We start from the raw sequence: 25,077 nt of genomic DNA, 5'->3' as shown, positions 1-25,077 counted from the left end.
CAATGTGAATGTGCTTAATGCCACTGAACTGTGTACTAAAAAAGGGTTAAAATGACACATTTTATGTTACATATATTTTACCACAGTTAAATTTTAAAAGCCTTCCTGACATTAGTAGATTCTTGTCGTTTCTCAAAAAATATTGAGAGAACATTAAGAGAACAGTGAGACCAGGGTGATAATCATTATAGAAAATACATACATTCCTCTCCTGTATTCGAGCTTCCCTCACTTGACATAATCAACCATTTGTATTTCCTTGATGAGGAATCAGTATTGAAAAGGAAGTGAAAAAATATTTGCAAAAGATATGCACATCTCTGTAAAAAGCTTACACATTTTGAGAAATAGGTTAGCAGTGAGGTGTCAAAATATAATATTAACATACAAAAATCAACAGCACTTCCATATACCAACATTAACTACCTAGAGAAAACCTAAAAGTGGGGAGATCACATGGACATTAGAAACAAACCATAAAATAGAATTATATTGACCAAAAATTGTACAGTGTAGTCATGGATAAAATTAGAAGGGTTTGGCTGAGTTCACTGGCTCATACTTGTAACCCCAGTGCTTTGGGAGGCCAAGACAGGAGAGGATCCCTTGAGCCCAGGAATTTGAAGTTACAGTGAGCTGAGATCACACCAGTGCACTCCAGCCTGGGTGACAGAGTGAAGCCCTGTCTCTATTTTTAAAAAACTCAAAAAGGTTTACTAACAGAAACACGAAAATGCAGAAAATGTGGCATGAGATATACCTCAGAAAGGGCACTGTTGACAGTGTGAGAGCTGAAACAAGAAGCCAGAGCGTTGCCTTGTTCAACTTCAGCTGGGAATGTATAGTCGGCCACTCAAATTTTTCACTCCTGTGTATGTCCTGGAATGACCTCTAAAGTGCCATAACTATTGATTTGGGGTTTACAAGCAAATTCTAGTGATGAGGCGAATTTGCAAATACGGAATCGGCAAATAATGAGGACCAGCTGTACTAACTCATTAAAAAGTAAAAGCCCACCAAATAGTTGAGGAGGGCCATTGATGTGGTTTGGATATTTGTCCCTGCCCAAATCTCATGTTGCACTGTAATCCCCAGTGCTGGAGGTGGGGCCTGGTGGAGGTGTTTGGGTCGTGGCAGGGGGGTGGATCCCTCATGGCTTGGGGCTGTCTTCACGATAGTGCGTTCTCGAAAGATCTGGTCATTTAAAAATGTGTGGCACTCCCTCTGGCTTGCTCCTGCTTTTGCCATGCGACATGCCTGCTCCCCTTTTGCCCTCCGCTATGACTGTGAGCTCCCTGAGGCTTCACCAGAAGCTGAACAGGCACAGCACCATACTTTCTGTAAAGCCTGTAGAACCGTGAGCCAGTTAATTAAACCTCTTTTCTTTATAAATGACCCCATCTCAGGTATTTCTTTATAACAGTGCAATAATGGTTTAATACAGCAATCAAATATGACATTAGCCTTATCTACATTGCATTAATTTTTTTTTTTTTTTTTGCAAGGAGAATGCCATTTTAAGTTACTGGTGTATTTAAAAAATGGAACTCAAAAGGGTCTCTGGCCTGCCTCTGAATATCTAGAACCTTAAGAGACACTGGGAGTTTTGTTGCTCCTGATATGCTGTTTCTGTCCAGGCTGGGAGATGTTCCCTCTCCCACTCTCCCTACTAATATTTCAGGGACACACTATGAATATGCTGTATCAGCTCTGGTCTGCTTACAGTGGACTGTTGGATGGGAGAGGAATAAACTATCTTCTTTAAGTTGTTATTATTGAATTTTACTACAACAGCAAAACTCCTCCCTAATGATGGAATTAGTCAAGAGTCATACCTTGACTCTTGAGCTAACCAAGAGTGACTGTGTTGATGATAACCATTAACTCAAACCGAGGACTTTCTGGAGTTAGATACTGCATTCCCTGTACATCATCTCCATGAACTTCCATGGCCACCCTCCGAGATGGGGATCTACTTTCCAGATTTAAAATCTCCGAGCCTCAGACAGTTGAAATCACAGCTGGTCACAATTTGAACCCAGAACTGATTTCAGAGTCCAAGCCCTCCCCATCACACTAAATAAAGGACAAAGTATTTGTGTCAAGCCAAAAATCAAGACATGGAACCCTGAAGTGCTTTATTATCAGGACTTATTGGAAGGGTTTCCCAGTTTCTTTCAGGCAGGTGAGTTGATTTGGGGGTCCAGTTCTTCAAATCTGTGAAGGCTTTTTCTTTCTAATGTCTAATTCCCCTGAGGAGAAAAAAATCAAATGGGAGCCCACAAGTTCAGATCTTTCTTCTAAATCAGGCAGTCTTTAGTAGACTTCCCAATAGGCTTCCCTGGAGTCATTACTTGAAGGTCCTTAGAAAGATCTACAATGATTTTATTGCTTTGAAATGTATGGCAGATTCTTCTAGGGAGCACCTCTCCAACAGACGAACAATCAAGAAACTGACCAATGAGGAATGTGGCTTCTTAAAAACAGCAGGGAAAGCTTCTACCTAGAGCAGCATTTCACTTTTTGCAATGAGGCCTTCCTGCTGAAGGCTGCAAAGAGGAGAAACACAAGTTACCACATAGGGATTCTTGTAATATGTGCATTCAGTCTCCAAGATCCCACAGTCACCATATGATGAAAATATTCCCGAGTGAATTGATCCATTTATAAATTGGCTGTCACCCAAAATCTCCCCAAAATGAACTTTAGAGTGGCACCATCCAAAAGAAACATTACTGGAGCTACCTACACAATTTAACAATGTATAGCAGCCACACTTTTAAAAAAGGAACTTGGCCAGGCACAGTGGCTCACACCTGTAATCACAGCACTTTGTGAAGCTGAAGCAGGAGGATCGCTTGAGGCCAGGAGTTTGAGACCAACCTGGGCAACATAGAAATACCTAATCTCTACAAAAACATTTAAAACATTAGGTGTGAATGCATCACTGCACTCCAGCCTGAGCAACAGAGCAAGACCCTGTCTCTAAAAAGTAAATAAAAATTTAAAACCGGTAAAATTACTTTTAATAATAAATATTTTATGTAACCCAGTATTCCAAAACATCATCTCAACATGTCATCAAAATTTTAAAATGCTGATGAGATATTGTGTATTCTTTTTTTTTTTTTTTTTTTTTTTTTTTGGTGCTGAGCTTTTGAAGCCCAGCGTGTGTTTTATGTATTACAGCACATCTTGGTTTGGACAGACCATATTGGACAGCACTGGTGTAAGAGGGTCCATCTCTCACTCCCACATCAATGTCCAATGGTTTCTCATTCAGCTGGAAAGTGAAATTGGAAATCTTGCGAAAGATGAAGAAATGAATGTGGTATGTTGAACTGCTGGGCCCACCCTCAAGACATCGACAAATGAAGGTGTGGAAGGGTTAAACCAGTTAACATTGAACAAAGGACAATGCATATGATGAGTTACAGGCTGAGTTGTATCCCTCCACAATTCATACGTTGAAGTCCTAACCTTTAGTACCTCAGGATGTAACTTACTTGGAAACAGGATCATTATAGAAGTTAAAATGAGGTCATTAGGGTGGGCCCTAATCTTACTAACCTGTCCTTATAAAAGGGAAATTTGAACACAGAGACACCCAGAGGGAAGACGATGTGAAGACACAGAGAGAAGACAGCCATCAGCAAGCCAAGGAGAGAAGTCTGGAATGGATCCTCCCCTCACAGCCCTCAGAAGGAACCAAGCCAGCCAGCCTCTCGATCTTACACTTTTAGCCTCCAGATCTGTGAGACAATAAATTTATGTTGTTTAAGCCCTCCAGTCTGTGGTACTTTGTAATGTAGCCCCAGCAAACTAAAACATGGGTTGGCTGGTGGCATTAGAACAATTTGCCCATGAAAAGGTTACGGGAGCCTATAGGACAATTGAAGATGCATTCTACTTTCTGCCTGCACTGTGCATCTAGTGAAGAAAAAAAAAAACAAACCTCAATAACTATCAGCGATTCATGGTGTCATGGAGGCTCCCTCTGCACATGTCTCGGGGAAAGGAGAGGATAAATGGATAGTGGAAGTTCAAGCCTCCATCCCTTATTATCTGTGTAATGGGCCAACACACCTCATTCCTTGAGTTCCTGGCAAGTAGAACTTTCTCCACTAAAGTTTCTGACAAAAGGCCTTCTCCAAATAAGACCCAATGAGACATTTGGGATTCATTGCTTCCTACTTTCTAGAAACAAATAGAAAAGGCAGGAAGCACATCTAACAACATTGGTGGCCAGCTCAAGGAGTTTACACACCCTACCATGACCCTGGTAGAGTAGAGACAGCATGAGTCGAAGCCTGCTACTCAGAACCCACTGCAACTAAGTGTGTGTGTGTGTGTGTGTGTGTGTGTGTGTGTGTGTGTGTTTCTGCAGTTCCAATCACAGATCTGCCTGCCACACAGTGGAACCCTCTCTTGGACTCTGAAAGCATAGCCCAACAAAGCCAAGCAACTGAATCTCACCATCAGAACAGCTGAGAGCAGCTCCATCAAAGCAGTCAGTGGTACATGTGATCAATTTGTTTTTTGTATTTCTGGGCTACAAAATGTCTCTTAAGTTTCATCATGGGACCTATCGAGAAAGGAGAAATCAATTGAGTTGTGGAGATAAAAGAAAATTCCATACACCCATGCATGACCAGGCAACAGAGTCCCATGCCTGGGGCTAGGCTGGGTGGCTGGCTGTGCCATTGACTTTCAGGGTGTGTAACTTTTGCCATCTGTATGGGGATGATAAAACTTCCATGTGATCCTTCAGTTGTGGTGAGGATTCTGTGAGCTGGAAGGTGAAGAGCATGCTGCATTCTGTGCCTGATGTGGACTGTGCACCCAATGGAGGAGGGATATCATCATCTCAAACCATGCCCCTATCCCCATGTTACAGGTGAGGGAACTGGGCCATAGAGAGGACCAGTTCCTCTGAGGTCAGCCAGCAAGTGCATGGCAGAATCAAGTCTCAAACTGGGAGTTGTCTGCTCCTTCAGCCCAGGACTTTCATTGAAAGCCTCTGAGTCACCAGGGGCATTGAAGCCCCTCTGGGTGTCTCAAGCAACCCCACAAGGACTGTGTTTTCAACTTATAGATGAGAAGACCACCAGCCTGGACAACATGGCAAAACACCATCTCTACAAAACAAAAAGAGAATAGCGGCCGGGTGCGGTGGCTCACGCCTGTAATCCCAGCACTTTGGGAGGCCAAGGCGGGTGGATCACGAGGTCAAGAGATCAAGACCATCCTGGCCAAAATGGTGAAACCCTGTCTCTACTAAAAATACAAAAAATTAGCTGGGCATGGTGGCGCACACCTGTAGTCCCAGCTACTCGGGAGGCTGAGGCAGGAAAATCACTTGAACCTGGGAGATGGAGTTTGCAGTGAGTCGAAATAGTGTCACTGCACTCCAGCCTGGCGACAGAGCGAGACTCCGTCTCAAAAAAAGAAAGAAAGAAAATAGCCATGCATGGTGGCACGCACTCGTCCCAGCTACTCAGGAGGCTGAGGTGGGATGAGGTGGGAGGATCGCTTGAGCCTGGGAGTTAAGGCTGCAGCAGCAAGTCATGATTGTGCTATGGTACTCCAACCTGGGTAGCAGAGTGAGACTCTGTCTCCAAACAAACACACACACACACAAAAACAAGACTCAGTGGGTCAAGTCACTTCCCTGTGTAGAGGAGACAGGATTTGAACCCAGGTTGTTCAATGCCACATACTTGCTCTGACTCTTCCATCCACACCGTCAGATTACAGCTGAGCGCTGACAGCAAACTCCCAAATGAAAGTACGTTAGTAGAATCCAGTATCCCCACTCTGGAGTGAGCCCTTCCCTCATGGGGGAAGAGAGGCAAAAATAAAACTCATACAGAGACTAATTTCATGTTCTGATGCTTTAAAGAAGACAGGGTGGTATAATGGGGGTGACAGCAAGCTACAGGGTGAAATATTAAGGATGATGGCAAGCCACTTTAGCCAGCATGGTCAGGGAAGGCTGAAACCATCCCTAAAAACTATAATATTAATCAGAGAAGAAGGGAGGGGGAGAAACTAAAATCACCACACTTACAGCACACTCAACATTCATCATTAGGTCAGTTTGCTCTCTGACCCCTTCCTCATAGCTAGCTGTTTGCCAATTGCCCCAGAATCACACACACACACAAAAAAAAAACACACAAAAAAACCAATCACAAGATATAGTTCCCCTTAACTGCTCTACAGATAACATATTAAGCATTGTGAAAGGTTAAGTTTTCCATTTGAGATATCCTTTCAAGTCCTGCATACCAGTGAAACTACTGATGCCCGCTGATCTGAAGGACCCCACAGGAGCTGACTTACCAAAGAATGCAGCTTCCACATCCTGATGATTTCATCCCCCTTACCCCAACCAATCAATGACTCTTAATTTTCCAGCCCTTCACCCGCAAAGATCCCCTTAAAACCCCAGCCCAGAATTCCTCAGAGAGATTTGAGGTTTCCTTCCATCTCGGTTGGCTTCCCTGCAAGGGAATTTAATTTCCTTTTTTATTTTTTTTGTTTGGTTTTTGTTTTTGAGACAGGGTCTCACTCCATTGCCTAGGCTGGAGTGCACTGGCATGATCGTGGCTCACTGCAGCCTTGACCTCCCTGGGCTCAAGCGATCCTCTCAGTCTCCTGAGTAGCTGGGCACTGCCACCATACCCGGCTAATTTTTGTATTTTTTGTAGAGTCAGGATTTCACCATGTTGCCCAGGTTGGTCTCAAACTCCTGGGCTCAAGCAATCCGCCCACCTCAGCCTCCCAAAGTGTTGGGATTACAGGCATGAGCCACTGTGCCTGGCCATAATTAAACTCTGTCTTTGCTGCATCCCCTGCTGTCTCAGTGTATTGCTTTATTACTGTGCAGTGGGCATACAAACCTGGGGGTCCTGTAACAAGGCTGCTCTGAGGAGGAAGAGGCCTGTAGGGTGAGACGTGGACAATGAGAAGGAGCCATCCAGGCAAGGAATTGAGGGGGAAGGGTATTCCCAGGGAGGCAGACTGGCAGGTGCAAAGGCCCTATAGTTGGACAAAGCCCAGAGAGCTGCAGGAACATCAAGAAAGCCCATAGAGTTGGTGCAAGTGAATGAAAGGTCAGCAGGCGGGAGATTGTATAGAGCTATAGTAAGGAGGTTGGATTTTATTTCCAAGATGAGCTGGCGACCGGTTAGCTAGAGGTGGCAGCATCCCTCTCCTGGTCCCTGGCTGGTCTCATAGACCCTCTGACCTTCAGAAAAGGACCTGTCTCTTCAGAGCCCACACAGTCCCAGATGCTAACAAGGGACCAGCCTCCAAATGTCATGGCCACTCACCTAGCTCTCCACCATAGATGGAAAAGTCCTTCTCCAAGATGACCCACTTTTGAATCTTCTGTGCATTGTTCATGGCTTCCTGGTTCACAGCATTGATGCCTTGCTGGATGGCCTTGTAGACCAGGGGGTCTTGCTGCTTCACAATCTCAGTCACGGTGGATGCCTGGCTGCCCAGACCCCGACAGAAGTTGATGGCCTCGAAGTTCAGCTTGTCTAGAGGTTCTCCGCTCATCTGATTCATCTCACACTGCCCCCAGACACCTCTGTCACCACACATGCTCCTTGACCAGCACCCCTCCCCAGGCCCACAGACCAAGAAGTGGGTCTTGAACCCACAGGTGCATCCTCTTGACCCTGGGCTGGGGCCAGGGAACCCAAGACCGGCTGCAGAGACTTCCCCCAGTGACAGCAAACCCATGTTACCTTCAGTGTCAGCAACATGCTCAGAAACTTCAGTTTATCTCCTACTAACATGGCGTTACTGATGATGGGGATCTTCTTCTTAACCAAGGTCTCAACAGGAATGGGTGGCACGTTTTCACCACCGGCAGTGATAAGGATTTCTGGAACAGAGCTTGGCTTGGTACATGTCCAGCCATGACAACATGGAACCCCCAGTTTGAGACCAGCTTGGCCAACATTGTGAAACCCTGTCTCTACTAAATATACAAAAATTAGCCAGGTTTGGTGGTGTGCACCTGTAATCCCAGCTACTCGGGAGGCTGAGGCAGGAGAATCACTTGAACCTGGGAGGTGGAGGTTGCAGTGAGCTGAGATCGTGCCACCACACTCCAACCTGGGCAACAAGAGTGAAACACTATCTCAAAAAGAAAGAAAAAAACCTAGCGGCCAGACACAGTGGCTCACACTTGTAATCCTGCCACTTTGGGAGGCTGAGGTAGGCAGATCACTTGAGCCCACAAGTGCTAGACCAGCCTGGGCAACACGGTGAAACCGGGTCTCTGCAAAAAAAAAAAAAAATAGCCGGGTGTGGTGGCACGCACCTGTAGTCGTAGTTACTCAGGAGGCTGAGGTGGGAGAATCACCTGAGCCTGGGAAGTTGAGGCCACAGTGAGTCGTAATTGGACCACTGCATTCCAGCCTGGCCAACAGAGTGAGACCGTCTCTCAAAAATAAAATAGTACCAGCACAGAGGAAAACTCAAGAAAAGAATTTTAAAATTCCTTATGACCTTATTTTGGCACCCAGATCCAGCCATGCCTGAAGCCAGCTGACCTTTTGGCCAACTGACCTTTTCAGTTATGTTGAGTCAACAGTTTTGCTTTTTTTTTTTTTTTTCCTCAAACCTATTTAAACCCATCTTAAATGGGTTTGAGTAAAAAAGCACTAAGTGTTCTCCATCAGGTTTAGGCAAACTATGGCCCATAGTGGCCAAATCCAGGCCACTATTCAATTTTGTATAACCAAAAGCTAAAAATGAATTTTACATTTTTAAGTTATTGGAAGTCAAAAGAACTTTCTGACACATAAAAATTATGATATTCATATTGGCAGCTGGCCACACCCATTCTTTATGTGTTGTCAACAGCTGTTTTTGTGCTACAAATCACAGAGTTGAGAAGCTGCAACAGAGACACGTTTTGTGAACCCAAAAATATTTACTAAAGGGCCCTCTTCAGGAAAAGTTGGCTCATCCTTGTTCTATACTTTCTTTAATCTCTACAACTCTGTAGATTATTATCTTCTGAAAATGCAGGAGAAGAAAATGGCACTTTTTTACTCAAGCCCATTTGAACCAGCTGAATGAGTTTGAGTTAAAAAAAGTAAAACTGTTGGCTCAATATAACTGAAAAGTTCAAAAGGTCTTTGGCTTCAGGTATGGCTGCCAGGTGCCAAAATGATGTCACAAGGAATTTCTTTATCCTTCTCTTACTGAGTTTTCCTCTGGGCTGGTGCTACTCTGAAAGGGGCTTCAGGAGGTTCCAAGGCTTGTCTTTTGCAGGTCCATCCTCCTGAGGTTGGACCACGGGATACCAAGTGACCAAGGGGTAACTATTTGCTGGACAGGAGGATAGAACTGGATTGTACAGACTGAGGAGTTTCTGCACAGCTCCTCTTGGAAGATGAGGAACTGGGGGTGGCCTTTGTGCTGGTACGCTGGGCCCTTAAATGTTCAGGGTGGGCCTGCTTGCAGGAGATTCCCAAAGAGCTCAGCCCCTGGTACCTTTGATGCGGCCAGTGACATAGAGGAAATCCAGACTGTCCAGCTGGCCCAGATCCCCAGAGTGTAGCCAGCCTTCGTCATCGATGGCCTCTGTAGTTTCAGTCTCACTTTCCAGATAGCCCATGAAGATGTGCCTACCCCAGAGGCAGAGCTCCCCAATGCCATCCTTATTCTGCTGGAACAGCATATTCTTACATCCAGTCAAGATCTTGCCACAGCTGCCGGGGGACAGAAGCAGAGAAACTGAGGCTCATAGAGAAAAAGTCAGCCACCCAGCTCTGCCTGGATCTTCAGCCTAGGCGCCTAATACTCTGCTCAGCTAGGGCAGGCTGGATATGCACCCCAGTGCACAGAAGGAGGTGTTTGCTGCAGTGTTTAATCCAGCGTGTCAGATTCCCAAAGGCTTTGTGAACTGGGAAACCCAGCAGTGGCCAGGTGTGGTGGCTCATGCCTGTAATCTTAACACTTTGGAAAGTCGAGGAGGGAATATTGCTCGAACCCAGGAGTTCAAGACCAACCTGGGCAACATACGGAGACCCCATCTCTACAAAAATAATAAAAAAAAAAAGTTGGGCATGGTGGTGCATACCTGTGGTCCCAGCTACTTGGGAGGCTGAGGTGGGAGAATCACCTGAGCCCAGGAGGTCAAGGCTGCAGTGAGTAGTGATCACGCCACTGTACTCCAGCCTGGGTGACAGAGCAAGACTGTCTCAAAAAAAAAAACAAAAACAAAAAACAAAGAAAATCCAGCAGCATTGCAGGCTGTTTTGTTTTTTTGTTTTGTTTTTTCATCTCCACATATGTTGGCAAAGAAAAAAATGCTTTTGGCTTAAAGATAGGAACAAAACCCTCATTTTTAAGAAAACAGGTAGACCTCTCTGCAGTGATTAGGACAGCTAATTTTAAGTACGACAACCAACTACAATCTCTTTATAGGTAAAAGTTACTTTCATAAAACAGTAGCACTGTTTGAAATCTGGGTTCTTCTTCTTACTTTTTTTTTTTTTTTTCCTAGAGATAGCATTGGCCAGGACAGTTCTAGGATGCAGGAAAGGAAATATTTTCTCTTTGTGTTGCTGAGATCTCTTTTGATTAACAGTTAGCAAGGCCAATGGTCCCAGGGTTAAATGTAGGTATTCCCCCAGTTAGCAAAAGAAAAAATGGAGACAGACCTGAGAAATTTAAAACTTACAAAGAGCTGCCTTATGATTTCCCCCACTGAAGCCTTTTTAGGTATGTAGAAAAATCCAGAAGCCATAAAAGAAAAGATCGATAAGTTCAACCATCTAAATTTGTGACCACAAATTTCTGCACAGTAAGAAACAACTTAACTAAAATCAAAATACCAATGACAAGCCAGGGGATAAAATATTTGTAACTCATATGAAAGACAAAGGGCTGATTTTCCTAATATGTGAAGAGTACCAACAAACCAATAATAAAGGGACCAATAATCTAATTTTTAAAACAGGCAGATAATATGGAAAGATAGTTCATAGGAAAGGAAGTACAAATGACTTTTAAATGTATGGAAAGGCTGGGCATGGTGGTTCGTTCCTGTAATCCCAGCGCTTTGGGAGGCTGAGAATTGCTTGAGTCCAGGAATTCAAGGCCAGCCTAGGCAACACGGCAAGACCCCATCTCTACAAAAAAATTTTTTTTTTTTTTTTTGAGACGGAGTCTCGCTCTGTTGCCCAGGCTGGAGTGCAGTGGCGCGATCTCGGCTCACTGCAAGCTCTGCCTCCTGGGTTCACGCCATTCTCCTGCCTCAGCCTCTCCGAGTAGCTGGGACTACAGGCGCCCGCCACCACGCCCGGCTAATTTTTTTTGTATTTTTAGTAGAGACGGGGTTTCACCGTGGTCTCAATCTCCTGACCTCGTGATCCGCCTGCCTCGGCCTCCCAGAGTGCTGGGATTACAAGTGTGAGCCACCGTGCCCGGCCATCTACAAAAAAATTTTTACAAAATTGCCAAGCATGGAGGCTCATGCCTGTAGTCCCAGCTAGTTGGGAGGCTGAGGCAGGAGGAATGCTTGAATCGAGGAGTTCGAGGATACAGTGATCTATGATTGTACCATTGCACTCCAGCCTGGGCAACAAAGTGAGACCCTATCTCTAATTAAAATTTAATAAATAAACACATGTATGAAAAGATTTTTTTCAAACCTCACCCATGCTAAAAGGAGGGAGTCAGGGAGAGACACAACCAGAAGATTCTATGACTATGACAGCTCTCAGATGGGGAGTTGAACCTGAATTTGGTATTCTTAAAGTTTTCTTATCATTGGGTTCAACCTTGCAGCCTAGGGCAAGGTGAGCTTGGGGGAAAGCCAGGAATTGGCCATAGAGGTGTTTTGAGATGGAGGATCATGGGGATGAAAGGTGCTGAGGTCACAGGCAGTGAACTTGAAGGCAGAACTCACAAGTGAGAAACAGAGGGAGACCATGGAATGTTCAGAGAGCCATCCCCCTTATCTGTGGGCTCTCTTACCATCCAGGGTTTCCCACGGTCATGCAAAGTTAGGACTTGGAGGCTGGAGAACAGGATCATTCTGGAGACACCACGTCAGGATTCCTCTTAACGCAGAGGCCCATCTATCCACCCACCTTCCCCTTCTTGACCCTATGTTATGGGAGGAGCAGGGGTCTGCCCAGGGGGCTGGTACCTTAGAAGCCTGTAGTTATTCTGGTTGGATATTGTGTGGGGTCCCGAGCTTTCACTTAACCCATACAACTCGCCTATAGGTACGTCCAAGCTTAGAAAGAACTCGGCAGTCTCTTGGTTGAGGGGCGCAGCCCCACTGATAAAAGTGTGACAGTGATCCAAGCCAAGGGATGTCTTGACTTTGCTGAACACGAGAGTCTTAGCCATGCGGTAGCTCACGGGAGTATTATATTTCCTGTGAATAAGAATGCCATCAAGTGGAAAGGGGCTGATGGGACCCACTGGAGAAGGCTGAGCCTCCTCACCAACTACCCTCCCAACCCTCTGGATGCTCCACCTACCCCAGCATCTTTTTCGAGTTGACCTTGAAGCCAATGTTTCTTGCCCACACGAATGCCTTCTTCTTCAAGCCTGTGGACTTGGCACTATTTTTCTTCACCGTCTCATGTATCTTCTCCCAAATTTGAGGCACTCCAATGAAGACAGTAGGTTTTACCTCTTTTAGAGTACTTATCAAGGTGCCCTGTATGGAACGAAGCTAGGTTAGCCACAGCAGGGCCTTCCGTGCACCAGGGATGTCCATCACTCCTGATCCACCCAACTCTGCCCAAGAGAACATTCCTTCACCGATCAGATTACGCAGGGCTCCCAACCAAAAGGAGACAACCCATTAGCTGGGTTGGCCAATCAGATTTTTGCACTCTCTCTAGGGATTTGATGAGAAGCATAAACTGGTAAGGTATTTTTGGAAGGTAACATGACAGTACTATTAACATTTTAAATGCAGCCTGTCAACTTCACTTCTGTGGGTGAAGGAATTCAGCTGAAGGAAAGACTCAGGCACACAAAGAAACACATTCAAGACGTTCTTTGCAACACTGTTTTGTAACAATGGAAACAGCTTACAGGTTCAATGACAAAGCATTGGCTAAAGAAACTGGTCCAAGCATGCACTGGAATATTATACAACTGTTAAAAAAGGATGCAAGATTCTCCCCCAAAGAGACCTATGGGTTCAATGCAACCCCAATCAAAATCTAGGCAGGTTTTTTTTTTTTTAAAATACAAATTGACAAGCTGACTTTAAAATTTACATAGAAATGCAGAGAACCTAGAATAGCCAAAGCAATTTTGGAAAAGAAAGACAAAATTGGAGGACTTACTACCTGATTTTAAAATTTATTCTAAAGTAGGGTGAACAACCGTCCTGGTTTACCCAGAACTGCAGGAATATCTGAATGTGAAACTTTCTGTTTTAAAACTGGGGAAGTCCCAGGCAAACCAGGAAGAGTTAGCCATCCTGCTATCAAGCTAGTGTAATCAAGTTATTGTGGCTTTGGCGTAAAGACAGATATGCAGATCAGTGGAACAAAATAGAAGATCCAGAAACAAAACCTTACATTTATGATCAATTGATTTTCAACAAAATGCCAAGGCAATTTAGTGTGTGTGGGGGGGACTATTCAAATGCAAAACAAAATAAAACAAACAAACACTTCCACAAAACTTAGGATTAGAGCCTTATTTCTCACCAAACGTGAAAATTACCTCAAAATGCATTATAGCCCTAAATGTAAGAGCTCAAACTAAAAGCCTTTTGGAAGAAAACGTAGAAGAAAATCTGTGACTTTAGAGTAGGCAAAGATTTCCTAGATATGATACCAAAAGCATAAAAGAAAATAGATAAATCAAACTTCATCCAACTTAAACACTTTTTCCTCTTCAAAAGATTATTGAGGAAACAACAAGCCATAGAACTGAGAGAAAGTATTTGCAAAGCACAAATTTGGTAAAGGATTTGTAACCAGAATACATAAAGAACCCTTAACACTCAGCAAGATTAGATATGCAACCAATTTTTTTCATTTTTAATTTTCTTTTTTCTTTTCTCCTTTCTTTCTTTCTTTCTTTCTCTTTCTTTCTCTTTCTTTCTTTTTCTTTCTTTCTTTTTCTTTCTTTCCTTCCTTCCTTCCTTCCTTCCTCTTTTTCTTTTTTCCTCCCTCCCTCCTTTCTTTCCTTCTTTCTCCCCTTCCCTCCCCTCCCCTCCCCTCCCTTCTCCTCCCCTCCCCTCCCCTCCCCTCCCCTCCCTTCCCCTCCCTTCCCTTCCCTTCCCTTCCTTTCCTTTCGTTTCCTTTTTTTTTTTTTTTTTTTTTGACACAGTCTCCCTCTGTCGCCCAGGCTGGAGTCCAGTGGTACCATCTCGGCTCACTGCAGCCTTTGCCTCCCAGGTTTGAGCTATTCTCCTGTCTCAGCCTCCTGAGTAGCTGGGATTACAGGTGCACACCACCACGCCTGGCTAATTTTTTTTTTTTTTTTTTTTTTTATAGTAGAGACGGAAGAGACAGAGTTTCACCATGCTGGCCAGGCTGGTCTTAAACTGTTGACCTTAAGCAATCTGCCTGCTTTGGCCTCCCAAAGTGCTAGGATTACAGGCGTGAGCCACCATGCCCGGCTTTTACTTTTCTTTTTACTAGTCATGCTAGCACAGAAAGAGCAACCAAATTTTTAAATGGCCAAACTATTTGAGCAGATTTCTTTTTCCAAAGAAGATATGTAAATGGTCAATAAACACATGAAGAGATGCTCACTATCATTAATCATCAAGGAAATGCAAATTAGAATGGCAATAATAATAAAACATAATAACATGCATTAGTGAAGATGTAGAGAAACTGTAACCTTCGCACATTTCTGGTGCACTTCAGAAAACAGTCTGGAAATTTCTGAAAATACTAAGACACTTTTGTCACTATTCAGATTGACAAGTTTTAAACATTTTGACAATATTAGGAGTTGGTAAGGATGTGGGAAAATGGGAACTTCTCAGGTCCTGTAGGTAAATGTGTATGTATTATGTATTCAGCCAAGAAAGGAAATATGTATTGAAGACCTAACACATCTCAGGCACTGAGCATGGGGCATATGAGAGGGATTGAGAGGGGCCAAGGAAATATTTAGCAGAGAGCTAAGTGACAAAGAAGAGTCAGCCCTGCAAAGAACAAGAGAAAGAACCTTCTAGAAGCATGTACAAAGGCCCTAAGATTTAGCCTGCTTGATGGAGAGTGTGGAAGGCAAAATAATGGTCCCCTAAAGATGTCCACGTTCTAACTCCTGGGACCTGTGAATATATAATCTTTCATGGCAAAAAGGACTTTGTAGATGGGATTAAGTTAAGAATCTTGAGATGGGAGATCATCCTGGATGATCTGGGGGGCCCAGTGTTATCACAGGGTCCTTATAAGAGGGAAGCAGGAGAGTCAGAATCAGAGAGGGAAAGAAGCTGCACTGCTGGCTGTGAAGATGGAGGAAGGGGCCCTGAGATAAGAAACATAGGTGGCCTCTAGAAGCTGGAAAAGGCATGGAAATGGATTCTCCCCAAGAGCCTCTAGAAGGAATGCAGCCCTGATGACATTGATTTTAGCCCAGTGAGACCATTTTCAGACTTCTGACCACCAGAACTATAAGATAATAAATGGACCAGGTGCACTTGCTCATGCCTGTAATCCCAGCACTTTGGGAGGCTGAGGCAGGCAGATCACTTGAGGTCAAGAGTTCAAGACAAGCCTTGCCAACATGGTGAAATCCTGTCTCTACTAAAAATACAAAAATTAGCTGGGCGTGGTGGTGCACACCTGTAATCCCAGCTTGGGAGACTGAGACATGAGAACCGTTTAACCCGGAGGTGGAGGTTGCAGTGAGTTGAGATCACACCACTGCCACTGCACTCCAGCCTGGGTGACAGAACAAGACTCCATCTCTAAATAAATAACTAAATAACTAACTAACTAACTAAATAAATAAATATTGTTTTAAGTCACTAAGTTTCTGTTCATTTGTTGTGGCATTAACAGGAAACTAATTCAGAGAATGTAACTTGGGGAAAATGTCAGAGTTCTTTTCTGGCTCCGTTTGCAAAGTCTAGACATGTAGAAAATCACTGTAAAACAAATTAGTCAGGCATGGTGGCACATGCCTGTAGTCCTGGCTACAGGGGAGGCTGAGGTGGGAGGATCCCTTGAGCCCAGGAATTTAAGGCTGCAGTAAGCTATGATCATGCCACTGTATTCCAGGCTGGGTGACAGAGCACGATCTTTTCTCTAAAAAAAAATGAAAACAATATTTAGAAAAGCAATCAAAGTGTTCTCTCACATAACTACTTTGCAAAACCTACCAATGAATGACATCCTGCTAAATCAAAGAATAATCCAAAAAAAGAAGGCAAAGACCCCAGAAAATAGAGGATCCAACCCAGGAGTGGGAAGAAGGGATATCCCTGTATGGCAGCTTGTAGAAGATGCTGTTGATGTCCTATCAGATCTCTAGTGGCCCATGGTTCCCTCTTTTCCAGAAAACTGCCCTTCCTTAGAAATAACTGGGAAGTTATGCTCCCTATCCCACATGGGTGCCTGAGCCCACAGCCAATGACTATCTGAATTGGGGTTACAAAAGCACAGCCTCCTTGCCTCAAAATGGAACAACTCTGGTGTCACTCATGCCTCAGAGCTTCCTATGGGATCAGTCTGAAGTTACAATCCAGCTGAATGTACGTCATTTCTTGTTTTTTCCCCAGCTTATCCTTTTCTCCTCACTTCCTTTTGGTTTTCGTCTGAGAGCTCCCCATTGATAAATCACAAAGATCTCCAACTCAGATTTTGCTTCTAGGGTACCCAACCTAGGACAACCTAAAACAACAGTCCAGCTAAGTGCAAAAGGATGGAGGAAAAAAATAATGCAATGAAGCTGGGTGCAGTGGCTCATGCCTGTAATCCCAGCACTTTGGGAGGCCAAGGCTCACCTGAGGTCAGGAGTTTGAGACCAGTCTGGCCAAAATTGTGAAACGCCATCTCTATTAAAAATACAAAAATCAGCCAGGCATGGTGGCACAGGCCTGCAGTTCCAGCTACTTGGGAGGCTGAGGCACGAGAATTGCTTAAACCTGGAAGACAGAGGTTGCAGTGAGCCGAGATCATGGCACTGCACTCCAGCCTGGGCAACAGAGCAAGACTCCATCTCAAATAATAATAATAATAATGCAATGAATATTTGAACATTTGGAGAATATTGATAAGCATGTGACAGATCAGATGGAGCAACTGGACATGTATGCAAAAACTTCACCAAATTGGAAAAGAAAGGCAACTATTAATTCTGGGAAAAACAAAAAGTTGTACCAAACAGGAAATGGAATCATATAATAAACTACTTGGCTCAGTTAACTAAGAATAATTTATATTGAGAGAATGGGGAAGGAGAAATGAGAAGACGGGAGAGGAAGGGAGCTAAATCCTCACCACAATAGAAAGGCAAAAGATAATACTTAAAGGGTATAAGTCAAGAAAAGGTGGTATAAAAATTCTACAAATATATGCATCATCCCAGTAAGTGGAATAAAATGAAGACCACAAACAACATCATATCAATTCAGATCAGACTCCTGTTTTTTGGATCTTTTTAGATTTGGGAATACTGACTTATAAACACACACACACACACACACACACACACACACACACACACTTTCAATACCAAGTACATCTTTGTCTTGGGTTGTTCAGTGTTTAATTTACATAACCATACATGGATGCCCTGACTTGGATAAAGATAAAAACTAGGAGAATGTAGCCAGCTGGTTAAAAAAAAAAAGTTGTTTTATTTAGTCAGGTGTTTTTTGCTTTTTAGAAAAATTTACTATTATTATTGGTTTTTGTAGAGATGGGGTTTCGCCATCTTGCTCAGGCTGGTCTCAACTCCTGAGCTCAAGCAATCTGCCCACCTTGGCCTCCTAGAGTGCCGGGATTACAGATTGAGCCACTGTGCGTGGTCTTGTTTTTAATGCTTCTAAATAGAGCATTAACCGTTAGACCTGGGGCTTCACCCAAAAAATCTATCAAATGATTAACAACCATCTACTCACCTGGGCTGCCCAAGAGGATGAAGTGGGAGCCCCAGGTCCTTACTCAATCTTACCTTGAGAGCATCTGCTTGAGCAAAGTATGTGAGCGCCCCAATCTTTATGGGTACCCAGATGTCCATCATCTGTGCTGCAATGTGGCTGAGTGGGAGGTAGCTGACCACCGTCTCATGCTTTTCTGTCAGTTTAAAGTCCTTTGCCACTGCTCCTGCCATCCACGTGATCTGTAACATAGGGGACAATCCAAGATGCCTCACCCTCATAGAAGGGCCATTTTATATTTAATTTTTATTTATTTATTTTTCAGACAGGGCCTCACTCTGTCACCCAGACTGGAGTGCAGTGGTGTGATCACAGCTCACTGCAGCCTCAAACTCCTGGGTTCAAGGAATCCTCCCATCTCAGCCTCCTGAGTAACTGGGACTACAGGCACACACCACCACACCCAGCTAATTTTTTTAACTTTTTTTGTAGAGAGGGGGTCTCACTATGTTTACCAGCTTGGCCTCAAACTCCTGGCCTCCAGCGACCTCCCGCCTCAGCCTCCCAAAGTGCTAGGTTTACAGATGTGAGTGACCATGCCCAGCCTGGAGGGCTATTTTAAATGTATTTAGCTAAATAAATAAACTAAGTAAACACTTATAAAGCACCTACTATGACCAAGACACTGTCTTCATACTTTACAAACACCAAGTCATTTAATCATCATAACACCTGGGGGTTGGTAACTATAATTCTCCCAAAATTTTTGGAGCTTCACCCAAAAAATCTGTCAAATGATTAACAACCATCTACTCATCTGGGCTGCCCAAGAGGATGAAGTGGGGGCCCCAGGTCCTTATTCGATCTTACCTTGAGAGCATGTGCTTAAGCCTAAAGTATGTGAGTGCCCCGACCTTTACGGGTACCCAGATGTCCATCGTCTGTGCTGCAGTCTGGCTGAGTGCGTGTGTGTGTGTGTGTGTGTGTGTGTGTGTGTGTGTGTGTGTGTGTTGTTTTTTCATAAGTCAGTATAAGGCACCTTGGATGTCCCTTATGTTACAGATCACGTGGATGGCAGGAGCAGTGGCAAAAGACTTTAAACTGACAGAAAAGCATGAGACGGTGGTCAGCTACCTCCCACTCAGCCACATTGCAGCACAGATGATGGACATCTGGGTACCCATAAAGATTGGGGCGCTCACATACTTTGCTCAAGCAGATGCTCTCAAGGTAAGATTGAGTAAGGACCTGGGGCTCCCACTTCATCCTCTTGGGCAGCCCAGGTGAGTAGATGGTTGTTAATCATTTGACAGATTTTTTTGGGTGAAGCCCCAGGTCTAACGGTTTTTATAATTAGGGAGAATTATGTGAAAACAGAAGCACAGCGTCCTTAACTAACTTGCCTGAAGTTAGGAGGAGTTGCAAAATTTAGCAGGCAGCTTTAGGAGTGGGGAGGTTGCAGACACCCTTGGGTCCAATAACAGAACTCAGAAAACTGGATTCAGCAGGTGTCCCAGAGTCAAACCCTGACTCCACTGTTTGTTAGACAGTTGGGCTATTTACTTAAAATCCCTTGTGGCCTTTATTGCTTCATCTTTAAAGTGGGGACAGAGGCTTCTCAGGTCCAATATAGAACTATGGAACCAACATGGTCAAACAAAAAAGCTACCCGTAATCCCATCATATAAACACCCTAGCAATTAGCATTATTCGCATTTTTCTTTCTCCAATGCATATGTGGATGTAAAGTTTTAGTGTACCTATAATTTTGTCACTTATATTTCTCACTAGTGTCATAAATCTCTGGTGAATAGTTACTTTGTAATCCAGCCACCCAGACCTCCTTGCTGTTCCTCCAATGCATCAGGCATGGTCCAGCCTCAGGGCCTTTGCACTGGCTATTCCCTCTGCTTGGAATGCTCTTTCTTCAGCCTTTTCCCTCACTGCCCCCCACCCCCATGGCTGGCTACTTCTTGAACATTAAGTCTCAGCTCAAATGTCACCTCCTTAGAAGGGCCATCTCACACCATCTAAGGTGAAAGTGCCATTGACTGCCTAAGTCTGTACGTACCATGTCACACAAATTGAATGTTTTCATTTGTTCATTTCTTATCTGTTCCCAAGGTCCAGATTGAGTCTGTCTTGTTTGCTGCTGTTTCCCCTGCTCTTGGAATATTCCCCAGTACATACTAGGTGCTCACTGAATTTTTGTTGAATGAATGAGGAAATAGAAGGAATAGTTAACTGCAGTAAAGGACATAAAGCAGTCAGCCCAAAATATCCCTCAAGGCTAGTTCCACTTCTTTCCCTGGGCTCAGGATGAAAGCTCCCATAAACCTTGTCATGCACAGTCCAGGGTTCAAGGAACATAGCACACTTTTGTTGAGAGAAGGGGCTTGGTGTGTATAGTCTGTGATGTACAGTGGTTTAGACACTCCTGGTTCAGATCTCAGTTCAGAGCTTCCCTTGCTCTGTGATCCTGACCGAGTAATTTCCTTTGTCTGAGCCTCAGTTTTCTCATCTGTAAAAGGGTTAGTGAAAAAATTTTCCTCGTGGGGTTTTAGTGAGGGGTTAAAATGTGTTTATCTGAGCACAGAACATAGTGTTCCATACATGGGAGAAACACTGAGCTGTAGACATCTGGCAAGAATCTAAGGCTACCTTTAACTTCTTGCTATAAAGATGATGATGAGACAGGGCCTCACTCTGTCACCTAGGCTGGAGTGCAGTGGCAGCATCATAGCTCACTGCAGCCTCGAACTCCTGGGCTCAAGGGATCTTCTCACTTTAGCCTCCCAAGTAGCTGGGACTACAGGCATGTGCCACCGTGCCCAGCTAATTTTTAAAACATTTTTATAGAGATGAGGTCTTGCTGTGTTTCCCAGGCTTCTCTCGAACAATCCTGGCCTTAAGCAATCCTCCTGTCTCGGCCTCCCAAAGTGCTGGGATTGCATACGTAAGCCACTGCACCCAGCCAAATACAATATTAATAGCTATCCTTGACATGGCTTCCTATATGCCAGGGATTGTTCTAAGCATTTCATTTATGTGTGTAAACAGAGCCACAGATTCTCTGCTACTCCTCCCATTCTGAGGTGGAATTTGTTTCTCTTTCCTTTGAGACAGAATTGGTCCAGTGGTTTGTTTTGACTGACAGAAAGGAGCAGAAGGGATGCTGTGGAAATTCTGGGACTGACAAATCTTTGGGACCACTTGCTGTTGGGGGAGTCAGCCACCATGTTAAGAAGTTCAAGAGTGATGGCCAAGCATGGTGGCTCATGTTTATAATCCCAGCACTTTGGGAGGCCAAGGCGGGTGGATCACCTGAGGTCAGGAGTTCGAGACCAGCCTGGCCAACGTGGTGAAACCCTGTCTCTACTAATAATACAAAAATTAGCTGGGTGTGTTGGCACATGCCTGTAATCCTTGCTACTTGGGAGGTTGAGTTGGGGGATGGCTTGAAATTGGGAGGCAGAGGTTGCAGTGAGTCGAGATTGTGCCACTGCTCTCCAACCTGGCGACAGAGCAGACTCTATCTCAAAAAAAAAAAAAGTTCAAGAGTGATGTCCTCATGTTGGTCCTGTAAGCTACCCACAGACAGCATGACCCTGCCCAGAGCCCTGTGGCCTGAGCTCAGCCTGGCTGACAAGTGTCATCTTCCCTATTGTGGAAAGCCTTGTGGTTGGGAATCAGAAGGATATGAATGAGAATCTGCCACTTGCTAACAGTGTAATTGATATATGATGGCTGACAAGGGACATCAGATGTCAGTTTTCAGGAAGAAGATCAGTTACTGGTAAATGGATACATTTTGAACTGAAAATGGAGGAAAGAGAGGCAGGACCTATTGGAGTGCCCACAGGAAGAAGCTGCGGCATGGAAAAGGAAAGCTGTAAGGGCCTGGCAAAGAGCAGCTCCTGAGGAACTCAGAGCCCCATGGAAAAGATAGGTGGGCTCCCCACTCCCCTTTGACAATATCCTGATCACTAAACTGTCAGGGAGCTCCTCTGCCCTTGCAACCCAGGCCAACACCATCGGTGCTGATTAGAGAACTTCCCAGAGACAGAGAACCAGGTGGTCAGTTCACACAGGCATGCCCACACTCTCCTCAGACCTGAACTGAGACAGCAGGCACCATATCGGTTGTGCACCTGTGGTGCCACTGCCCTGCCTGGGGATTCTCTGCCCTTGACCCACTGCACCACCAGATTCCCCACAAACATACCCCACAATCTGCTGTGACTTTGGCAAGCACAGGGGACCAGTGAGCCTCTGGGGGGGCCACAGGATCCCTGAAGATCTAACCCTTGGCATGGGTAGCCCCTAGAGGAGGAGACCGCAGCCCACCAAGGCTGCCCTTCGGACAAAGGAAATGTGGGTGTGGCACAAACCACTGGAGTGGGCAGCACCCATGCCTGGGAAAAGACATGGAGAAGGGGTCATTTCCCACCTGCCATCCCACCCCACACTGCTGCCAAGAACCAAAGGATGAAGCCTTTATAAACAGAAGATTGTGAGCCCCATGACAGGGGTGTGATAGAGAAGTGGACTGCATTCCTGCTGGCTCAGGACAAGGAGCTGGTGCACTCCCTGCCGCTACCCCTGAGACCTCAGTGCACCCCATCATGATCTCTTCCTGCTACCTCCATCAGGGTATGCATGCCTACTCGGCAGCCTACCTGCTGGTTCTAACTTTTAAGTGCGATCTACTGGACTGCATCCTGCACTACACCACCAAACAAAAATCTTGCTACTGGAAGGGTTTCTTGACAGTGCATGAGATAAACCTCCTGAGACCTCCACACCCTCAGTCCTGCAGGAGATAGTGTTGGCTGTTATGTCCATTACATCATTACAACAAGCAGCATCTGAGAAAGCCACTGCACAGAAGCTATCCACAATCATGGAACCCATACAGACCTTAGCCACTGCACAGAAGCTGTCCACAGCCATGGAATTCATACAGACCTTAGTCACTGCACAGAAGCTGTCCACAGCCATGGAATCCATACAGACCTTAGCCACTGCACAGAAGCTGTCCATAATCATGGAACCCATACAGACCTTAGCCACTGCATAGAAGCTATCCACAACCATGGAACCCATACAGACCTTTGGCCCCCAAAAGCACTCAGAAGCAAGGCCATACAATCGTACACAACATACACCACAGCCATACCCTCAAGGGAAACTAGAATTAAAAAATATAAAGGCCCCATCCAAACAATAGAAGATTCAAAAACAAGAAGTGACAGCTTCCTCAGATAAGAAGGAATCAGTGCAAGAAATCTGGCAGTAGAAAAAGCCAGTGTTTCAACACCTCCAAAGAATCTCACCAGTTCTCTAGCAATGGGTCCTCACCAGATTGAAATGTTTGAAATGACAGATAAAGAATTCAAAATATGAATTTCAAGGAAACTTAATGAGATCCAAGAGAAAGTTGGAATCCAATATAGGGAAACTAGAAAAACACTTCAATATATGAAATACAACATAGGTATATTAAGAAAAAACCAAATTGAACTTCTGGAATTGAAAGTTTCACTACAGAAATTTAAAAATATAGTTAGACTAGACCAAGCAGAAGAAAGAATTTCAGAGCTTGAAGAATGATCTTTCAAACAACTCAGACAAAAGTAAAGAAAAAAGAAATAAAAAACCCAAAGTATTTGAGAAATATGGGATTATGTAAAGCAACCAAACCTGTGACTTAAATGCATTCCTGAGAGAAAAGAAGAAAAATTAAGCAACTTGGAAAACATATTTGAGGGAGTAATACAGGAAAATTTACCTAATCTTGGTAGAGAGGTCGACATCTAGATATGAGAAATCCAGATAACTCCCGTGAGATGCTATACAATATGGCCACCCCCAAGGCATATAGTCATCAGACCAAGGTCAATGTGGAAAAAAAAAACCTTAAAGGCAGCTAGAGAAAAGGGCCAAATTACATATAAAGGAAATTCCATCAGATGTACAGTGGATTTCTTAGCAGAAACCTCACAAACCAGAAGAGATTGAGGCCCATTTTTAGCCTTCTTAAAGAAAAATAAATGCCAGCCAATAATTTTATATCCCACCAAACTAAGTTTCATAAATGGGAAATAAAATATTTCTCAGATAGGCAAATGTAAAGGAATTTGTCATCACTAGATCAGCCTGAAAAGAAATGCTCAAAGGAGTTCTAAACATGAAAACGAAAGAACAATACTTGCTACCATAAAAGTATATGTAAGTACAAAGCCCACAGACCCTATAAAGCAACTACACAATCAAGACTACAAAGCAACCAGCTAAAAACACTATGACAGGAACAAAACCTCACATCTCAATATTAACCTTGAACATAAACATCCTAAATACAGCACTTAAAAGACATAGAGTGACAAATTTGATAAAAAAAAAAAAAATAAGACCCAACCTGCTGCTGCCTTCAAGAGACCCGTCTAACATGTAATGACACTCAGAGGCTCAAAGTAAAGGGACAGAGAAAGATCTATCATGCAAACAGAAAACAAATAAGATGAGAGGGTGCTATTGTTTTATCCAATAAAACAGATTGTAAACTAATGACAGTTAAGAAAAAAAAAGACAAAGAAAGGCATTATATAATGATAAAGAGTTAAATTCAACCAGAAGATCTAACCATCCTCCCAACATCAGATCCCCCAGATTTATAAGACAAGTACTACTAAACTTAAAAGATAGCCATACAATAATTGTGAGAGACTTCAACACCCCACTGACAGACAGAACATTGAGGCAGAAAATAAAGAAATTCTAGACTAAATTGAACATTTGACCAAATGGACCTAATAGACATCTTCAGAATACTCCACCCAGTGACCACTGAATATACATTTTTCTCATCTGCACATGGAACATTCTCTAAGATTAACCACATGCTAGGCCACAATGAAAGTCTTAATAAATTAAAAAAAATCAAAATCATACCAAGCATCTTCTCAGACCACAGTGGAATACAATTAGAAATCAAT

The 25,077-nt window shown here is 44.0% G+C and overlaps 1 protein-coding gene across 6 annotated transcripts in view; it reads right to left on the bottom strand.

Annotated features, from left to right (window-relative positions):
• Positions 1-2,112: 2,112 nt before the first annotated feature.
• The window catches only part of ACSBG2 (acyl-CoA synthetase bubblegum family member 2), a 58,624-nt gene continuing 35,659 nt past the window's right edge, over positions 2,113-25,077 (bottom strand). For 5 of the 6 annotated variants that reach the window (XM_030807811.1, XM_030807810.1, XM_030807807.1 and 2 more), the window contains exons 8-15: positions 18,154-18,321; positions 12,528-12,709; positions 12,188-12,421; positions 9,523-9,740; positions 7,761-7,900; positions 7,338-7,584; positions 4,477-4,585; positions 2,113-2,549 (exon numbers count right to left, since the gene is read on the bottom strand). In XM_030807811.1, the coding sequence (XP_030663671.1) occupies positions 4,512-4,585; positions 7,338-7,584; positions 7,761-7,900; positions 9,523-9,740; positions 12,188-12,421; positions 12,528-12,709; positions 18,154-18,321 (1,263 nt within the window). In that variant the 3' untranslated portion in view covers positions 2,113-2,549; positions 4,477-4,511. The remainder of the gene's footprint in view (positions 2,550-4,476; positions 4,586-7,337; positions 7,585-7,760; positions 7,901-9,522; positions 9,741-12,187; positions 12,422-12,527; positions 12,710-18,153; positions 18,322-25,077) is intronic. The other variant, XM_030807809.1, reaches the window with a different exon arrangement.

This window comes from Nomascus leucogenys, unplaced genomic scaffold, assembly GCF_006542625.1.
Source record: "Nomascus leucogenys isolate Asia unplaced genomic scaffold, Asia_NLE_v1 Super-Scaffold_241, whole genome shotgun sequence".
In the NCBI taxonomy this organism is placed as follows: Eukaryota; Metazoa; Chordata; class Mammalia; order Primates; family Hylobatidae; genus Nomascus; species Nomascus leucogenys.
The sequence above is the reverse complement of the archived record's forward strand: the minus strand, read 5'-3'. Positions and strand labels throughout refer to the sequence as shown.